This window comes from Uranotaenia lowii, chromosome 2 (genome assembly GCF_029784155.1).
Source record: "Uranotaenia lowii strain MFRU-FL chromosome 2, ASM2978415v1, whole genome shotgun sequence".
In the NCBI taxonomy this organism is placed as follows: domain Eukaryota; kingdom Metazoa; phylum Arthropoda; class Insecta; order Diptera; family Culicidae; genus Uranotaenia; species Uranotaenia lowii.
Genome location: NC_073692.1, coordinates 230,038,448 through 230,053,488, shown reverse-complemented (window position 1 = coordinate 230,053,488; position 15,041 = coordinate 230,038,448). Strand labels below are relative to the sequence as shown.

The 15,041-nt window shown below is 41.1% G+C and overlaps 1 protein-coding gene across 2 annotated transcripts in view; it reads right to left on the bottom strand.

Annotated features, from left to right (window-relative positions):
• Positions 1–257: 257 nt before the first annotated feature.
• LOC129745938 (protein decapentaplegic) overlaps positions 258–15,041 on the bottom strand; it is a 137,874-nt gene continuing 123,090 nt past the window's right edge. For both annotated transcript variants that reach the window (XM_055739339.1, XM_055739338.1), the window contains exons 2-3: positions 12,888–13,611; positions 258–2,176 (exon numbers count right to left, since the gene is read on the bottom strand). In XM_055739339.1, coding sequence (XP_055595314.1) covers positions 1,290–2,176; positions 12,888–13,590 — 1,590 coding nt within the window. In that variant the 5' untranslated portion in view covers positions 13,591–13,611 and the 3' untranslated portion in view covers positions 258–1,289. The remainder of the gene's footprint in view (positions 2,177–12,887; positions 13,612–15,041) is intronic.

Below are 15,041 nucleotides of genomic sequence, written 5' to 3'. Positions count from 1 at the left end.
GATCAGGTTCATACGATTGAGTGTATAAGTTAGGTCAAATGGGCAAATAGGCGCTGAGTTTACGTTGGGCCAGATAGCTGTTGGGTAAAATGGACTATATAGACGCTTTTTTCTAACGTTTAAAGTTCGAATTGTAATGATAGATATTTCCACCATCTCGTTCAAAACAGGATACTGAACTAATTTTCTATTTCCGGAGCCCTTAATTTTTCTAGGGGACTGTCATCGTTATGAAAAGAACATTTCATCCAGCTTCATTTGCAAATTTTACACAGTTTTATTATCTTCTCGCTCCTCTCACTTCGCTCCACAGTAGTTTGTATTTTCTTTGTCCAGTTACTTTTTTCGTTTATAAATAAATAAGTGTTTCTGCTTCGGCGCACACGGCACATTCGTCGGTCAATAAAAATAATCGTAATATTCTAAGCAATAAAAAAAACATAATACAGGTACTATATGATACACAAATTTACACAAAACGACTGCTTCTACTTTCTATTGTTTATAATGAAAAAGTTTGCTCGGGTTTTTCCTATGGTTTGATGCTTATTGTTTTTGCTTGGTCTGATCTAGATCTAGAATCAATCCCAAAGGTGGGATTGATTTAACCTATCACGAAATCGGAATTGTATGCCCCAACTGTTTGTGGCTAACTAAACATTCTTGAAATAAATAAGGAGTTAAGTTGCGGTACAGTTTGATGATAGGCAGATTTATTTTCTGTTTGTTGTTGAAGAGTTGGTTTAGTTGAAATTTTTATTGCTAGTAGTTAATTCCACTTTGTTTTTTACTCAGATAACATGGAAACTATTTACAAAGTATGGTTAAGTATTTATGATGTAGCAGTTTTTTCTTAGGTTTCTGTGTCAATTTTCTCTCTCGAAAATAACAACTTTCATACACACTTGAGGACATGCACTTGTTTTTTTTTCCTAAAGCTAAGAGATAATTTTGTACAATTTCAACCGACACTGGGGTGGGTTCTGCTAATAGTAGTTAGCGTTAAAAATAACATTGAGTTCCTATACAACAGCCTAGTTCGCATTCATTCTGGGTTTCGCGATCGTTCGATTTCGATATTGACTTGCTATTCAAATCTTCTTACGTGGCTAGGAGGAGGGGTGAAAGGACAATGTACATGTAGGGGAAGAGATTGGTTGAGGGGAGGGGAAGTTGCTTAAGCTACGGCCCGGCCGGATTAACTTCATATCTAGAAATGTATCTTCTTTAAGAGGATACCCAGTGCTATGATACAATTTACAATGTCGAAGTAAGATCGCCGCTTGAGTTTAGCGACATCCGCAACCAACTACGGTCATGTCCTGGTAGTTTTTTAGCACGACCTTGTTCTGCTCGTTCAGGTAGAGCATAGAGATGGAGGACAGCTGCGTGGGTACACAACAGGCCTTGGGGGCTAAGCTGGGACTGATGGAGTTGACCAGCGTTTGTACGATCGCATGGTTTGTGGTGTTGAGGTGATCTGCGATCGGGAACTGACAGTCACCCTGACAGTAGTAGGCTTCATAGCCAGGTGGCGCCACAATCCAGTCACTCCAGCCGACGTCGCTGAAGTCGACGTAGAGAGGTCGCCGCTGGCAAGCTTCGTTGCCGTTTTTTCTCCGACGGTTTTTCATCGGAGCTCTCCGGGCCCGGTTTGAGTTGCTGATCGCGTCTCGAATTGGCCGCTGCTTGTGCCGGCCATCGTCGGTGTATGTGAAGAGAAGCGGCTGTTTGTGGGACCATTTATCGTGACTTTCGTCTAAACTTCTTCGTAACCGCACGTGATGATGCTCGGGAACTGCGCTGGGTGCCAACGATTTCCGTTTGGATCCCTTGCTTGTGATCTGCACGAAGATGCCGTGGTTTTGCTTGGGAGATCGGATCCAGCGCTCGACCGCCGGCATAACATCCAGGCTTATGCTGCCCGTTTCGTTGATCCGGACCGTTTTGGAGTCGATCAGCAGGAACCGCGGTGCCCGCTTGCCCTTGATGCCCGGTCGGACGATGTCGTACACCAAAACCTGATGCCGTAGGCCAGGTCGTTGACCCTCGATCGCGTCCCGGTTTAGGATGAGTTCCGCAGCTCGGAGCTTCTCGTGCCGCGGGATGTTGGCCGTTAGGTTGAACATCAACCGGAACCGATGGTGATGCTTGAATCGATCGTCGATGGTACTTTCTGTAATAGAGAAGAGAAAGGATTTTTGTAAGTTTATTGTTGAGTTTTCAGGAAATAAATAATACGAGGTAGGACGTTGAAAATAACGAAATGTACTGTTGTTGGAAAAACTAGCATTCTGTTGGATTCAGAATTGTTTACAAATCGGAACCATGAGCAGCCGTTATAATGTATTCACTTGAATGTATTCATATGAAAAACGGTTACGATTTAAATGCGACAGGTTCTAGCTGCAGATTTTCCTCAAACAGATCACGAGTTGCAGATCTAAAATGTGCGCGGTACAGTTCCAGCTAAAATGTTTTTCCAAAGAAACGCAAAACCCAAACAGATCGCTTCTGAGATGAATGCCTTTCGCTAATGAGGGCAGGTTTCCCAGAACCATGTACCGCCATGTGTGCCAATCTGCTTCGCTCGGTGCACTTTCAGCTGTCAAATATATCAATAAACAAACACTTAGCACGCCGCACGGCGCTGCTCCTATCCCGATTTCCCAGATCCGTCGCTCTGCGCAACTCAAACACAACAGGTAATTGCCGATGATTGCAAACGGGATCTTCTCCAGTGGAACTCCGCGCTTGTTCCGACTTTTTGCCGCTGGTCCCGAGTGACTGTGAACAAGCAAAGCATGTCTTTTGATCGAGACCGCGCCTCAATTAATCGATATCACGTTCCGAAAGATTCCTCTCTGAACTCCACCACGCAATCTTCTGGTGTCCGTACCATCCAAAGTGTATTCTAGTGTGTGTAGGAGGCGCAATATGATCGCGGAGACCCACCTCCAAACGCGACCAGATGCATATTTTCCACCTAAATTTGCGCACCGTGTCGTTCCAAACTTCTTTGTACCAGGCAGCGGCGCGGTCGGTGTTGTTTTTGCGAATTCGCACGGACACAAACGGACGGCGACCGCAAAGAAAGAAAGCAAGGTGCAGCAGCATATGGCGGCACGCGGCAAAAACAAATTTGCGTACCCCTCGTTTCTACGACTGCGCCACCTACCTCTCGCTCTCTCAAACTCCACCCGATCGCAAACCGATAACAGAAATCATCCGCCCGCACCCCAAACGGATTAACAAACGACTTCGGTGGCCCCGGCCAGGAACGCTAACACAGACCGGGCGCAAGATTCGGTTTCTTGTTGTTTATAGATCTTTTAACCAGACAAATTTCGTTCGCGGAATCATTCAACAACATACAGCGCAGATAAATTACGCTCTTTATTAGTGGCCGCCTCGAGATCGATCGACAGCAGCAGCGAAGCAGATTAGATCAGTTTGGGGAGAGAGAGAGTGTGTGTGCGATCACAACAAGAAAGAAGAGGTAGATCGCGGCTGCTGGAGAAGCGGTGGTTTGTCTGCGGTTTATTTTCTTGTCGAAGGTGTAGACCCAAGCTAGCTAGCAAGCGCAAACTGTGTGTTGATCATCAAACGGGTGTTCTGCTTCGATGCTAAATTTGATTGCCATCATCCCTCCGCGTAGAAGAACCAGTTCCACAATATTAAAGTCTGTTCTTCCTAGCAGCCTCAACGGTGCAAGTTTCAGTCTCGCTTTCACCCCACTGAACAGAGACATACACACACAAAAACGAATTTGCTTCAACAGGGGGTTGATTGGAAAGAGGAGAACTACGCAGCGGCTTTGCAGCTGTGTCGATGACGACGAAGCCGGGTCTCCAAGAGAATCGCTTCCTACAGCCAGACAGCCGGCAAAAGTATCGGATCCAAACGACAACAACAAACCGCGCAGTGCAGATCAATTCGCACCTACCGGTCCCCGCGAAACAAATATAAACGAGTAAACAAAAGCACTCACTCTCTCTCTTGTTTTTTTTTTTCGGTCTGTCTCCAGAGGTAGCAATTTGTTGACCGAATTTGATGAAACTTAAGAAGAAAATTGAAATATATTTTACTAAAATGTAAAAAAAAAACTTTTAATATGAAAATTCAAAGAAGTTTTTGTTGAGTGTAGTGCTGTGATACTCATCTACACGGAAAATAATGAAAAGGTAAAATTTACTGAGATAAAAAAGGTGAATGCTTGTTAAATCCACAAAGGTTACTTTAACCTTACCGAAGTGAAACTCACCTCACAACGAGATAAAGTTTACCTGAATCGAGCTGACAAAAATGTAGAATCCAAATCACCTGAACTGAGCAAAACAAAAAGAAAAAACGTAAATCCAAAAAAGGTACTTTCTACCTCTTCGAAGCAAAGCATACCTCGTAGCGTGGTTCACTTGACCTGGATTGCGCTGAACCAAACGGTACAATTAACCGCGAAAAAGGTGCCTATTTTCCGAACAAGTTTATTGAGGTTAAGTAGTTTTTTTATTAAGGATTTCAAAACAAGAAAAAAAATCATAATACTTAAATCTGAAATCTGAATCTGAAATCTGAATCTGAAATCTGAATCTGAAATCTGAATCTGAAATCTGAATCTGAAATCTGAATCTGAAATCTGAATCTGAAATCTGAATCTGAAATCTGAATCTGAAATCTGAATCTGAAATCTGAATCTGAAATCTGAATCTGAAATCTGAATCTGAAATCTGAATCTGAAATCTGAATCTGAAATCTGAATCTGAAATCTGAATCTGAAATCTGAATCTGAAATCTGAATCTGAAATCTGAATCTGAAATCTGAATCTGAAATCTGAATCTGAAATCTGAATCTGAAATCTGAATCTGAAATCTGAATCTGAAATCTGAATCTGAAATCTGAATCTGAAATCTGAATCTGAAATCTGAATCTGAAATCTGAATCTGAAATCTGAATCTGAAATCTGAATCTGAAATCTGAATCTGAAATCTGAATCTGAAATCTGAAATCTGAATCTGAAATCTGAATCTGAAATCTGAATCTGAAATCTGAAATCTGAATCTGAAATCTGAATCTGAAATCTGAATCTGAAATCTGAATCTGAAATCTGAATCTGAAATCTGAATCTGAAATCTGAATCTGAAATCTGAATCTGAAATCTGAATCTGAAATCTGAATCTGAAATCTGAATCTGAAATCTGAATCTGAAATCTGAATCTGAAATCTGAATCTGAAATCTGAAATCTGAAATCTGAAATCTGAAATCTGAAATCTGAATCTGTTATCTGAATCTGAAATCTGAATCTGAAATCAGAATCTGAAATCTGAATCTGAAATTTGAATCTGAAATCTGAATCTGAAATCTGAATCTGAAATCTGAATCTGAAATCTGAATCTGAAATCTGAATCTGAAATCTGAATCTGAAATTTAAATCTGAAATCTGAATCTGAAATCTGAAATCTGAATCTGGAATCTGTTTTTATTTTTACTCTTAATTTACAACCGGAAAATGTAGAAATATGTAAAGTCTAAATCTAGGCGTTTTATATTTGAATCCAGACATTTGATTGATTTTTTATGGAACAATTTTTAACAAATAGCTACTCGAGAGACATTGAAACTTCACAGCTGACTTCACACCAATATCCTTTGACCGGCGATCTTTTTTTTTTCTTCTTCTAGTTAATCTTACCCAAGAAAGCTGAAGAAGCTGACAAACACGCCCCCAAAAGGCAAGAGAAAAGCTGCATAGCTGCAGCCGGTCCAAAAACCTAGCAAATGACATGTTATGAGCTTGTCAGCTAGCCAGCTAGCCAGCTAGCCGAGAATGCAGCTGCTCGCTCTATGTTCCCAAAACGATCATCTCGGAACGAGGTCCGTATATATTTGGATGGATGTTATCTAGCGTTTTTTTTATAAATTTTGTCTTACGATTCTTGGCTCGGTGACAGGTTGAACGTTCAAGGCGAGCAGCCAGTGAGGCTCGCTTGAGCGCGCGGGGGCGTATCAGGTGCCCTGCCGAAGCGGTTCGATCCGGACCGATCGATCAAGGTTTGTAGTCTATTTTGATACAATCTCTGGGAAAAACGGTTGGAAAACATTTGGCAACATTTTACGAGTCAATTAAAAGCGATCACGTGAACCGTTCCGGGGAAAACCCCCTACCGAGTGTTTTGGTTCCGATTTTCTTGAAATGATCGCACTTGTCCAGCTGTCCTAGATCGCGAGGTCAATTCATCGTCGTTTGGAAATTGGTTTCTCGTGCGTGATTATAACACATCTTGCTGCGGGTCGGCATCTGAAGGACTCGAAAGTTGGGATGGTTGGGCTTAAGGTTTAGGGAAAAGGCAAGCGCGGCGTGAAATTAATTACGTAAACAATTACGAATCGATAAATTTTCCCCGCACCCTCAGAATCGATCCGGGAAAGGGTTGAAACCAGGCTCAACCGAGTTAAGCCAAGTGCGTGTACGCGGGGTCCTAGGCGGTGCATTTCGAAAGTCAAACCAGCACTGCTGCAGTCAGTAGTAGATGTGAAGCGAGGTAGGCGTGCGATAGTTATAGTTTTACACTTAGCATACTAAAGCTAATGCACGCGCACGCGATTGAGAAGGTTGGTTGCGCGCCGCGAGAGCACTTTGCCAGGCCCTGGTCATAAATTATCGATATTTCATTACGGTCGGGTCTCTCCTAACGCTCTCCAAGTCGTCGGCAAAAGGCAGAACCCTTCAGGCTTCTGGTATTCTTCAATTTGAATAAATCTACGATAAATCTTCCGGAATGGTTTCGCCCCTTGGCGCTGCCTCCATCGCTGGTGGAAGTCTACGATAATTGGGTTTCTATGAATCTTAGCACTTGGCAGGTGCGAAGTTGCGCTTTTGATGGGAACTTTCTTGGAAACTGGACCGCTCTAGGCGTTACAACAATAACTTTCCACCAGCAGGCAGCAGCAACGAATTCCCTTTCTCCACGCGCGGACTGGTTAACTCGCCAAGAGCATGTGCGAATGCCAGCCCACGACTCTCGGCAGGGGGTCCCTCACAACTGACCTTATTTCGCGCCCTGATCGTCAGCAGCAGTCCAACCCAGAGGCAGCAGAAATAAAAATTCCACTGCTGTCCGTCGCGCGCTGCGCCTCAGACTTTAGGTCGACGCGTACGCCCGCTCGCTTGCTTGCGTACTTGTCGCCATCCATCTCTCGCGCAGTCTTCGAGGACACTCGTCATGGTTGAACTTGTTTTCGGCCCTTTGAGCTAGTCTCAGCTGTGTGCCTTGCGTTTCGGAACGATTCGGAACGTTCCAATGTCCGGCCGAAACACGAACGGCCTTCTCAAGGCGAATCGGAGCTGCTCGGGTTGGTTGAAGATATCCCGCATCGGCCCAGGTCGGCGAATATGCGTAGGCTTGAGACGCTTGTTGAGCAGCAAGTGGAATCATAAATTGCCCTGAGGTATGCAAACATTCCATTCTTGACAACGACTAAGATGACGACGACGACGACGATGGACTGGAAGACCGCGTGACGTTGACCGGAGGGTTTCCCCTGCTCTCGAAAAAATATTGCTTTATCCGCGAAGGACAACCGCGAGCCGCCTTTGGTTACATTTATTTTAAGCTTGGAGTAAACTTGTCTCGGATTTCTGTTAATTCCAACCAGATGAAATGTAACTTGTTCTAATTTCATAATTGATCTTAATGTAGCAGGTTAAATTTGTGAATAAATTCGGAAAAGAAGAAAATCTTATGATAATGAAAAAATCTTATAATATCATATCATAATAAGGTGGTTCAAAATGGAACGTGCATTATTTTGTAATAAATTAAACCAATCTAGTCGTGCTGTGAGTTGTTTCAAAAAAGTAAAAAAAAACTATTATCGAGGGTTATCAAACAAACAGGTTTCTTCATTTCAGTTTGCATCGCTGTAGACATTTGAACCTACTTAGTGCACGTTAAAAAAATGAACAGAACGTTCTTCGGTAAATTTCAGCAATACTTATGGTTGAATGAACTCATTTCAGAGATGCCAACGTGCCTGATTTTTCAGGATTTGCCTGACAACCTGATAAGCCGTTGAATCTCTCTGATTTTTGAAAATATGCCTGATTTTGCCTGGTTTTTTTCAAATGTGATGAAAAAAGGGTTGGTAAGGAACTGGATTAGGCATCATTGCCGAAGATAAAAAGTTTTTTTTGCTTCGATTATAGTCGTTTTACCATCTTTATGGCATTCGCGACTATATCAACGTTGCAGTTGGCGGATCGTTATTGAAAAACTATCCAGTACAACTGTGTTCGATGTTTACTCTTAGGCTCGAACTCGCGGACATCGACTCAGGAGACAACAGACTTGCCAACTGAGCTATATCACAAGCCCTGAAGATAAAAAGTGAAAATGAGTCTGGATTTGAGCAATCGAAAGATTCCCTTTAATTCTTATTTTAAAAAGGTAATAAAAGGGAATCTTTCGATTGCTTTGATTCAGTAAAATTATTCAACCGAGTAGGCTCACAACACATATTTGAGTAAAACTGTGGAGCAATGACCAAAACAAGGTCATCATTTTGTGCAAAATTTTCTTTGCTTTTAAGTAGCCTGATTTTTCCTGATTATTATTTCAACAGTTTCCGGATCAAAAAAAAAAAAAAAAATGTTGGACACCCTGACTCATTAATCACAGAATAAAAAAAAAATCTTCATTAAATTTAGACGGGATTAAGCATCTTAATATTATCAAACAAGAAGCTATAAAATGGTTGTCGAGACCGGCCGAAATTTCCGCCATTTTCTCTTAATTTGAACTTACAATTTTTCGCTCAAGAGAAATCAACGCAGAGCTGCCAACTGTTTTCGAAAAAAAGACTGGAAGATTTAGAAAAATGTCGATAGTGATCTTCGTAATTAGTGACCTTTATTTTCGGTCGCCAGATCCCAATTTTGCAGATAGTATATTGCTCATTACTTTACTCATATAATTGTATAATACGCAGAATTTCTGCGACTTTCAAATGATGGGACGTGCTTAATATGCTTAACTCCAAGTTTCACATATATTTTCGCAGAATTTAACTTTTTAAATACCTCTACTTCTCGATTCCTAGTTCTCATCATTGCCTACTATAGCTAAGGTTGCCAGATTGCCCGGTTTTATCCGGGTTTGCCCAGATATTTAATTCAAAATTTGGGAAAAGTCCACTCCGTCCCGGTTGCCAGAATTTCATAGAAAGCAGCCCGGATTTTGCCCCGATTTGCCAAATCAAACAGAAAAAAACCAATTGCGTTGCACATTCTTTTATTTATACGTACAAATCAAAATTTCGAGCTATTTTTATAAAGCAATCTTGAAAGATTTTTTGGAAGCCTAAAATACGATTTTGAATAAACTGATTTATTTCAAGTTTTTTTTCTTAATTTTTGTTGATAATTTCGTGGGTTTTAAACAAATTTGCCCGGATATTGCACGGATTATTAGTCGACAATTTAGAAAGCAAATGCCCGAGTTTTGCCAGGTTTCTAGATAAAATTACCAGGATTGATCCGACCCGTATAGGTGCGGAAAAAATTCTGGCACCTCAACCATAACACTTAAAAAAATTAATTTCTATTCATGTGTTTTAAAATTAAGTCTGGAATTGTCTGGTAAAGTCTGGAACTGCAAGAGTCTGGAAATATAGAAACCTGAAAAAAAAATGTCAGGCGGAAGGTCAAAAAATCTGGAAGGTTGACATCACTGCATCAACGTGATCCGTCTATCACAAAATTCGTTTGTAATCTGACTCATTTTTCTGTACTATTCGCGTTCTGCTCTTCTCCCAAATCTCTTCACATCTTTCTCTCATTTTCATTTTAAATCCTCCCTCATTTTGACATGATTGAGCAGCGTTGCCAGATTGCAAACCGCTCAAATCCGAAGCTTTGGCGGAAAACAAAAAATGTGCTGATTTTGGAAAAATGAAACTTGAGGACCTTTTTTTTGGTCGCCAGGTAGAATTTTCGTTTATCCGCAGAATCCCTATAACTTTTTCGATAATCAGTAGAAAATCCGTAGGAAATGCTGAAAATTCATTGATTTCGAGCATAGATCCTTAGAAGTGCTTAAAAACCGAAGTTCTACGGAGAAATCCGTAGATCTAGCAACGCTGTGACTGAGTGAGAAGATGTGCCTCCAAATTTGAATAATGATGCCATTCTTCCATTTTGATTTCTTCTTTTGTTATACTTTTTCTCATTCTAATCTCACCTTTATTCCCTACAATGGTACACTGTAAAAAGCATCTAGCACCAAAAGAGCGGTTTGCAATCTGACAACTCTGCTCAATCATGTCAAAATGAGAGAGGAATTAAAATTAAAATGGGAGAAAAAATGTGTAGAAATTTGGGAGAAGAGCAGAACACGCATAGTACAGAAAAATGAGTCAGATTACAAACGAATTTTGTGAGAGACGGATCACGTTGATGCAGTGATGTCAACCTTCCAGATTTTTTAATCTTCCACCAGACATTTTTTTAGGGTTTTCATACTTCCAGACTCTTGCAATTCCAGACTTTATCAGACAATTCCAGACTGAATTACACACACTTGATTTCAAAACTTCATAACAATCAAGTGGAAGACACTGAACAAAACTTGAAGGAAATAATCAAACTTAATTCACTCGCCAAACTGACGCCTAGTTGAATTGATTTGCTTCATTTTAAACCAGTTAAGGTGGGGATTTTTTTTTGTTTATTTCATTTAACCGTTGAAATGCTTGGTAAGATTTTGAAAAACATTATACGAAATTTAAATTATTGTGTATTTTTCTTCATTAAAAAAAAAGATTAAATTTTTGCAGGCAAATTTTTCCAGAGCATTGCTGCGTTGATTCATTGTTATAAGTTTTAGTAGTTTCAAAATTGAAAATTGGATAATTTCAACATATTAGGAAAAATCCGAGAGCACTAGCTAAATCCAAAGATAATATCTATGGAAATTTTTATACATCCGTTCTGCTAAAAACTTCAGTTTTGCACAACAGTAACATAACAGTTTTTTTTATGAATTACTTAAAGGGTGTGTCACATCAAATTGCATCACGGAAAAACGCTGTAGAAGCTTAATTTTTAGGAATTATATCTTCAGCTTTCGCTTATAATCAGATAAGAGTGTATAGATCACGTTGGCCATGCTTCACTGTCAATTTTTCGTAAATTTGGAAAAATTTCATCGCACTCATTTCGAGAATCCTGAGTTGTCACATCGGGACTTCGGTAAGATACTGGGAATCGTCCAATCCACGGTCGGCAGAGTACTAAAACGAGGTGAAGGTGAAGAACGGCAAAAATGGATGCTCCATCAGTGAAAAATATCACAAGCGCGTAGTTAAGCAGTTAAGACGTGATCCGAGAAGTTTGGTCCGGGATGTCGCCAAAAAGCTGAATTTGTCAAGTTCATTCGTCCAGCGGACCAAGCAACGGGAGGGCCTGCGTATATACAAGGCTCCTAACCGCGACGAAAGGCAAAACATGGTGGGTAAGTCGCGAGTCCGGAAGCTGTACACCGAAATACCGACGAAGCTGCGTTGCCTGATAGTGGACGACGAAATCTACGTCGAAGCGGACTTTCGTCAGCTGCCGGGCCTGTGGTTCTTCACCGCAGAGGACAAATTCAGTGTTTCGGAGGAGATTCGCAAGCAGAAACTATCCAAGTTTGCCAAAAAGTACAACGTGTGGCAAGCGATCGGCTCTTGCGGAAAGCGGAGCGCCCCCTTCGTGATAACCGGCACGGAAAACGGGCAGGTTTACCTTTATGAGTGCCTACAGAAGCACTTACTACCACTATTGAAGCAGCACGAGGGCTCGACCATTTTCTGGCCGGATAGCTGCATGCCACTATTCAAAGGACGTGTTGGAGTGGTACGAAGCCAACGGAGTCACGTTAATGCCAAAGGAATGAACCCGTCCAACGCGCCAGAGCTTCGTCCAATACAGAAATATTGCGCGATTATGAAGCATGCCCTCCGGAAGAACTCAAAAGTTGTCAAATCGGAAGAGAAAATGGATTTCTGTTACAAAAAGAAAAAAAAAACTACAACCTGCGTATGAATAAAAAGAAAATGCCAAAAGTTGTTTAACAGTTTTTATTTTACTGTCAAAATTTTTCAAAAGGATCGGTCTGCTGGGCGAATTTCTACAGCGTTTTTTCCGTGATGCAATTTGATGTGACACACCCTTTAGTTCGTAAGAAAAACTACCTATTCTTCCAGTAAAGAAGAGAATCTACGAATTTGACAGCTTGTTCGGCTGAAATTTAAGTCATAAAAGTTTGTGGAAAGAATTCCTTTGAGTATTCAACACTTATTCCACAGACGAATAGACATGATTTTTGCTACAAAATTCCATAAACCGTCCTTACTTAATTGCATAATTAACAAGCAGTCCAGTTCCTAAAACAGAAAAACTGAATTTTGAGAAGTAAGAAACGAAAAATCAAAACATAACGGGAATTTTCAGCATCATAAATTAATCTGTTCAGTAATTTCTCTTAAGTGACCGAGTAACCGTTACTTTGCCAAGTTGCAATAGAAATATCACTGAACAATCTACAAAAGAAACTGGTGTTTTGTAGATTTTTTTTAAACCGCAATATTTACCTAACAAACTGTGAAGTGGTTATGAATACGTCATTTTCATTATCGAGAATCCGGTAATTTTAAACCGAATGTACAGTAATTTTTACCGAAAATTCGGTAATTAAAACTTTACATCTGATTACATTTACCGAGCAGCCAGTAATTTTTACCGAACACACTGTGAAAGCTAGGTAAATAACTAATCGGTAAAATGGATTACCGTACCTCTCCGGTTAGTCTGGAAAAGGGGTAACATGTAATAAAAGCTGTTATAGTTACCTTCATGAGTGAAGCTCCGCACCGTGTTGGCGTTCCGGGTGTTCAACCCCTCCCGCGGCACATTCACCGAATCGGTCAGATCGTGGCCCATGATTTGCGCGTACAGCTGCCGCATCGCCTCCGGTATCACCACCTTAGATCTATCAATTTTTGGTCGTTTGGGAAAACCGAACAGACTCAGGAGATTCTTCTCGATTTCGACTAGCGTTGCCGGATCGGGCTTGTTGCTGCTATGGCTGCTGCTATGACTATCACTAACGCTAACGGTGCTATCACTATGGCTACTAATGCTAGTATGGCTACTACTGCTGCTGTCACTACTACCACTATTCCTATGGCTGTTGCTATCACTGTTGTTGATGGTTTGCTGCTCTTCTTCGACGTGTTCCACCTGCAGCAGCAGTTCACCGGTCGTTTGCTCCACTACACTATCTTCGTCCACCTTTGGCTCACTTTGCGCCACACTACGGTCACTGTTCGAGGTGGCTGCGGCACTTTGGTGATCATCGTCTTCGACTTCACTACTACTGCTGTTTTTACTCCGACTACTGCTGTTGCTGCTGAAGATGCTGATGATCGTGGACTTTGCCACCGAAGAAGAGGGAGAAGAGTACGAGAAAGACGCTTGACGGTCGGTGCTAGCGACTTGCGTTACACCCTGTAGAATCGCCAGCACCGCGAGGACAAAAAGCCACGCGTGCATGATCGCGTTCGTGCGGCAGCTCTACGGAAAAGAAGAAAGGGAAGAAAGAAATCAAATTAAAATTATTTAATTAACAAACCATTATTGTTGTACGGAGGTAAAGCACGGATGCATTGTTCAACGCTAAAGAGAATCAGGTGAAAGGAGAGACGCACTTCGTAACAGTCAGTAAGAAGTCAGTCGAGAAAACGATCTAAACTGCGAGAGGAGGCGGGAGTTTATGGCCAAGTTGTAGCTCGGGATCACGTTTCGATCAGTTCACGCACTCGTTGCGGTCGGCTTAAATAATTATTTCGGCCAACGGGACGAGTGTGTGTGCATTCAAAATGGCGGCCGCCAGTGTGGCTGCCTCGTTCGACTAAACCGACAGTAGCCTACTGCGACTGGCCGAGAACCTATTCTGTTTGGTGGTCTGGTGCGGTGCGGCACGGTCTTTCATAAACTAACGATTGTGGCCGACTAGCGTGGCCGCGCAGCAAAAATTGGCACTAATTAGACCCGGCGAGGATGATTTGTTTATCAATTACGTGCTCTCGTGCGCGGCCGGCTTCGAGACGGAAAGTGACGTGAGTCACATCACCGCAGCGTGTCGTCGTTGGTTGCAGTTTTGTGAAAACGTATTAATTTTGAAGCTAACCATTTCTAGGAGCTTCTAGCGAATGTTTTTGGAGTGTCAAACAATGTGAGCTGTTTTCAAAATACGGCCAAACCCCCAGCTGTGATGTTTACAAAAATTTTGGAGGTGGTTTTTAAGTTGGAAGATATTTGGGGTTTTGTATTTCGATAAATGTTTTTGATTTTTATCGTAAGCAAATACACGCTCGAATTGAAATCTGTTTTTTTCATATAAATGTGACAGATCAAATTCAAATAATAAATTTTATGAAAAATATCTTAAATGGTAGGCGTTGTTTTTAAAATTTTCTTTACAATCTAACGTAAAGCATCGTAATCTCCATTCCCCTCTTTTTTTTAATGTTTCCGATTGAAAAGGGCTTGATTGAAATACCTGTAAATTCTTACAAGACAGCTACAAAACATTTTTTTTAATAAAATTGTAGTTTGGAACACAGTAAACTAAATTCACTGAAACAGGCGGTATATCAGAAAATTTTCAATATACGTTTTTACTAGTTGTTATTACCAAAACATCTCAAATTTACCGAAGAAACTGTACAAAGTTACCAATTCGTGGTTTAAAACCAAGCGTTCGTTGATGTTTACCGAACTTTCGGTAATTTTTACCGAGCAACTACTCATAAAACCGAATAATCAATAATACTTATCGAACAACCGGTAATTTTTTCGAGCACGCTGTCAAAATTCGGTAAATAACTAGTCGCTAAAATAAATAACCGAACTCGTTGTTTCGCTGTAAGTGATAATAACATTTTTAAAAGTCGAAAGATTATTGACGGAATTCCCCTCATCTATGGAATAACGTAATCAAC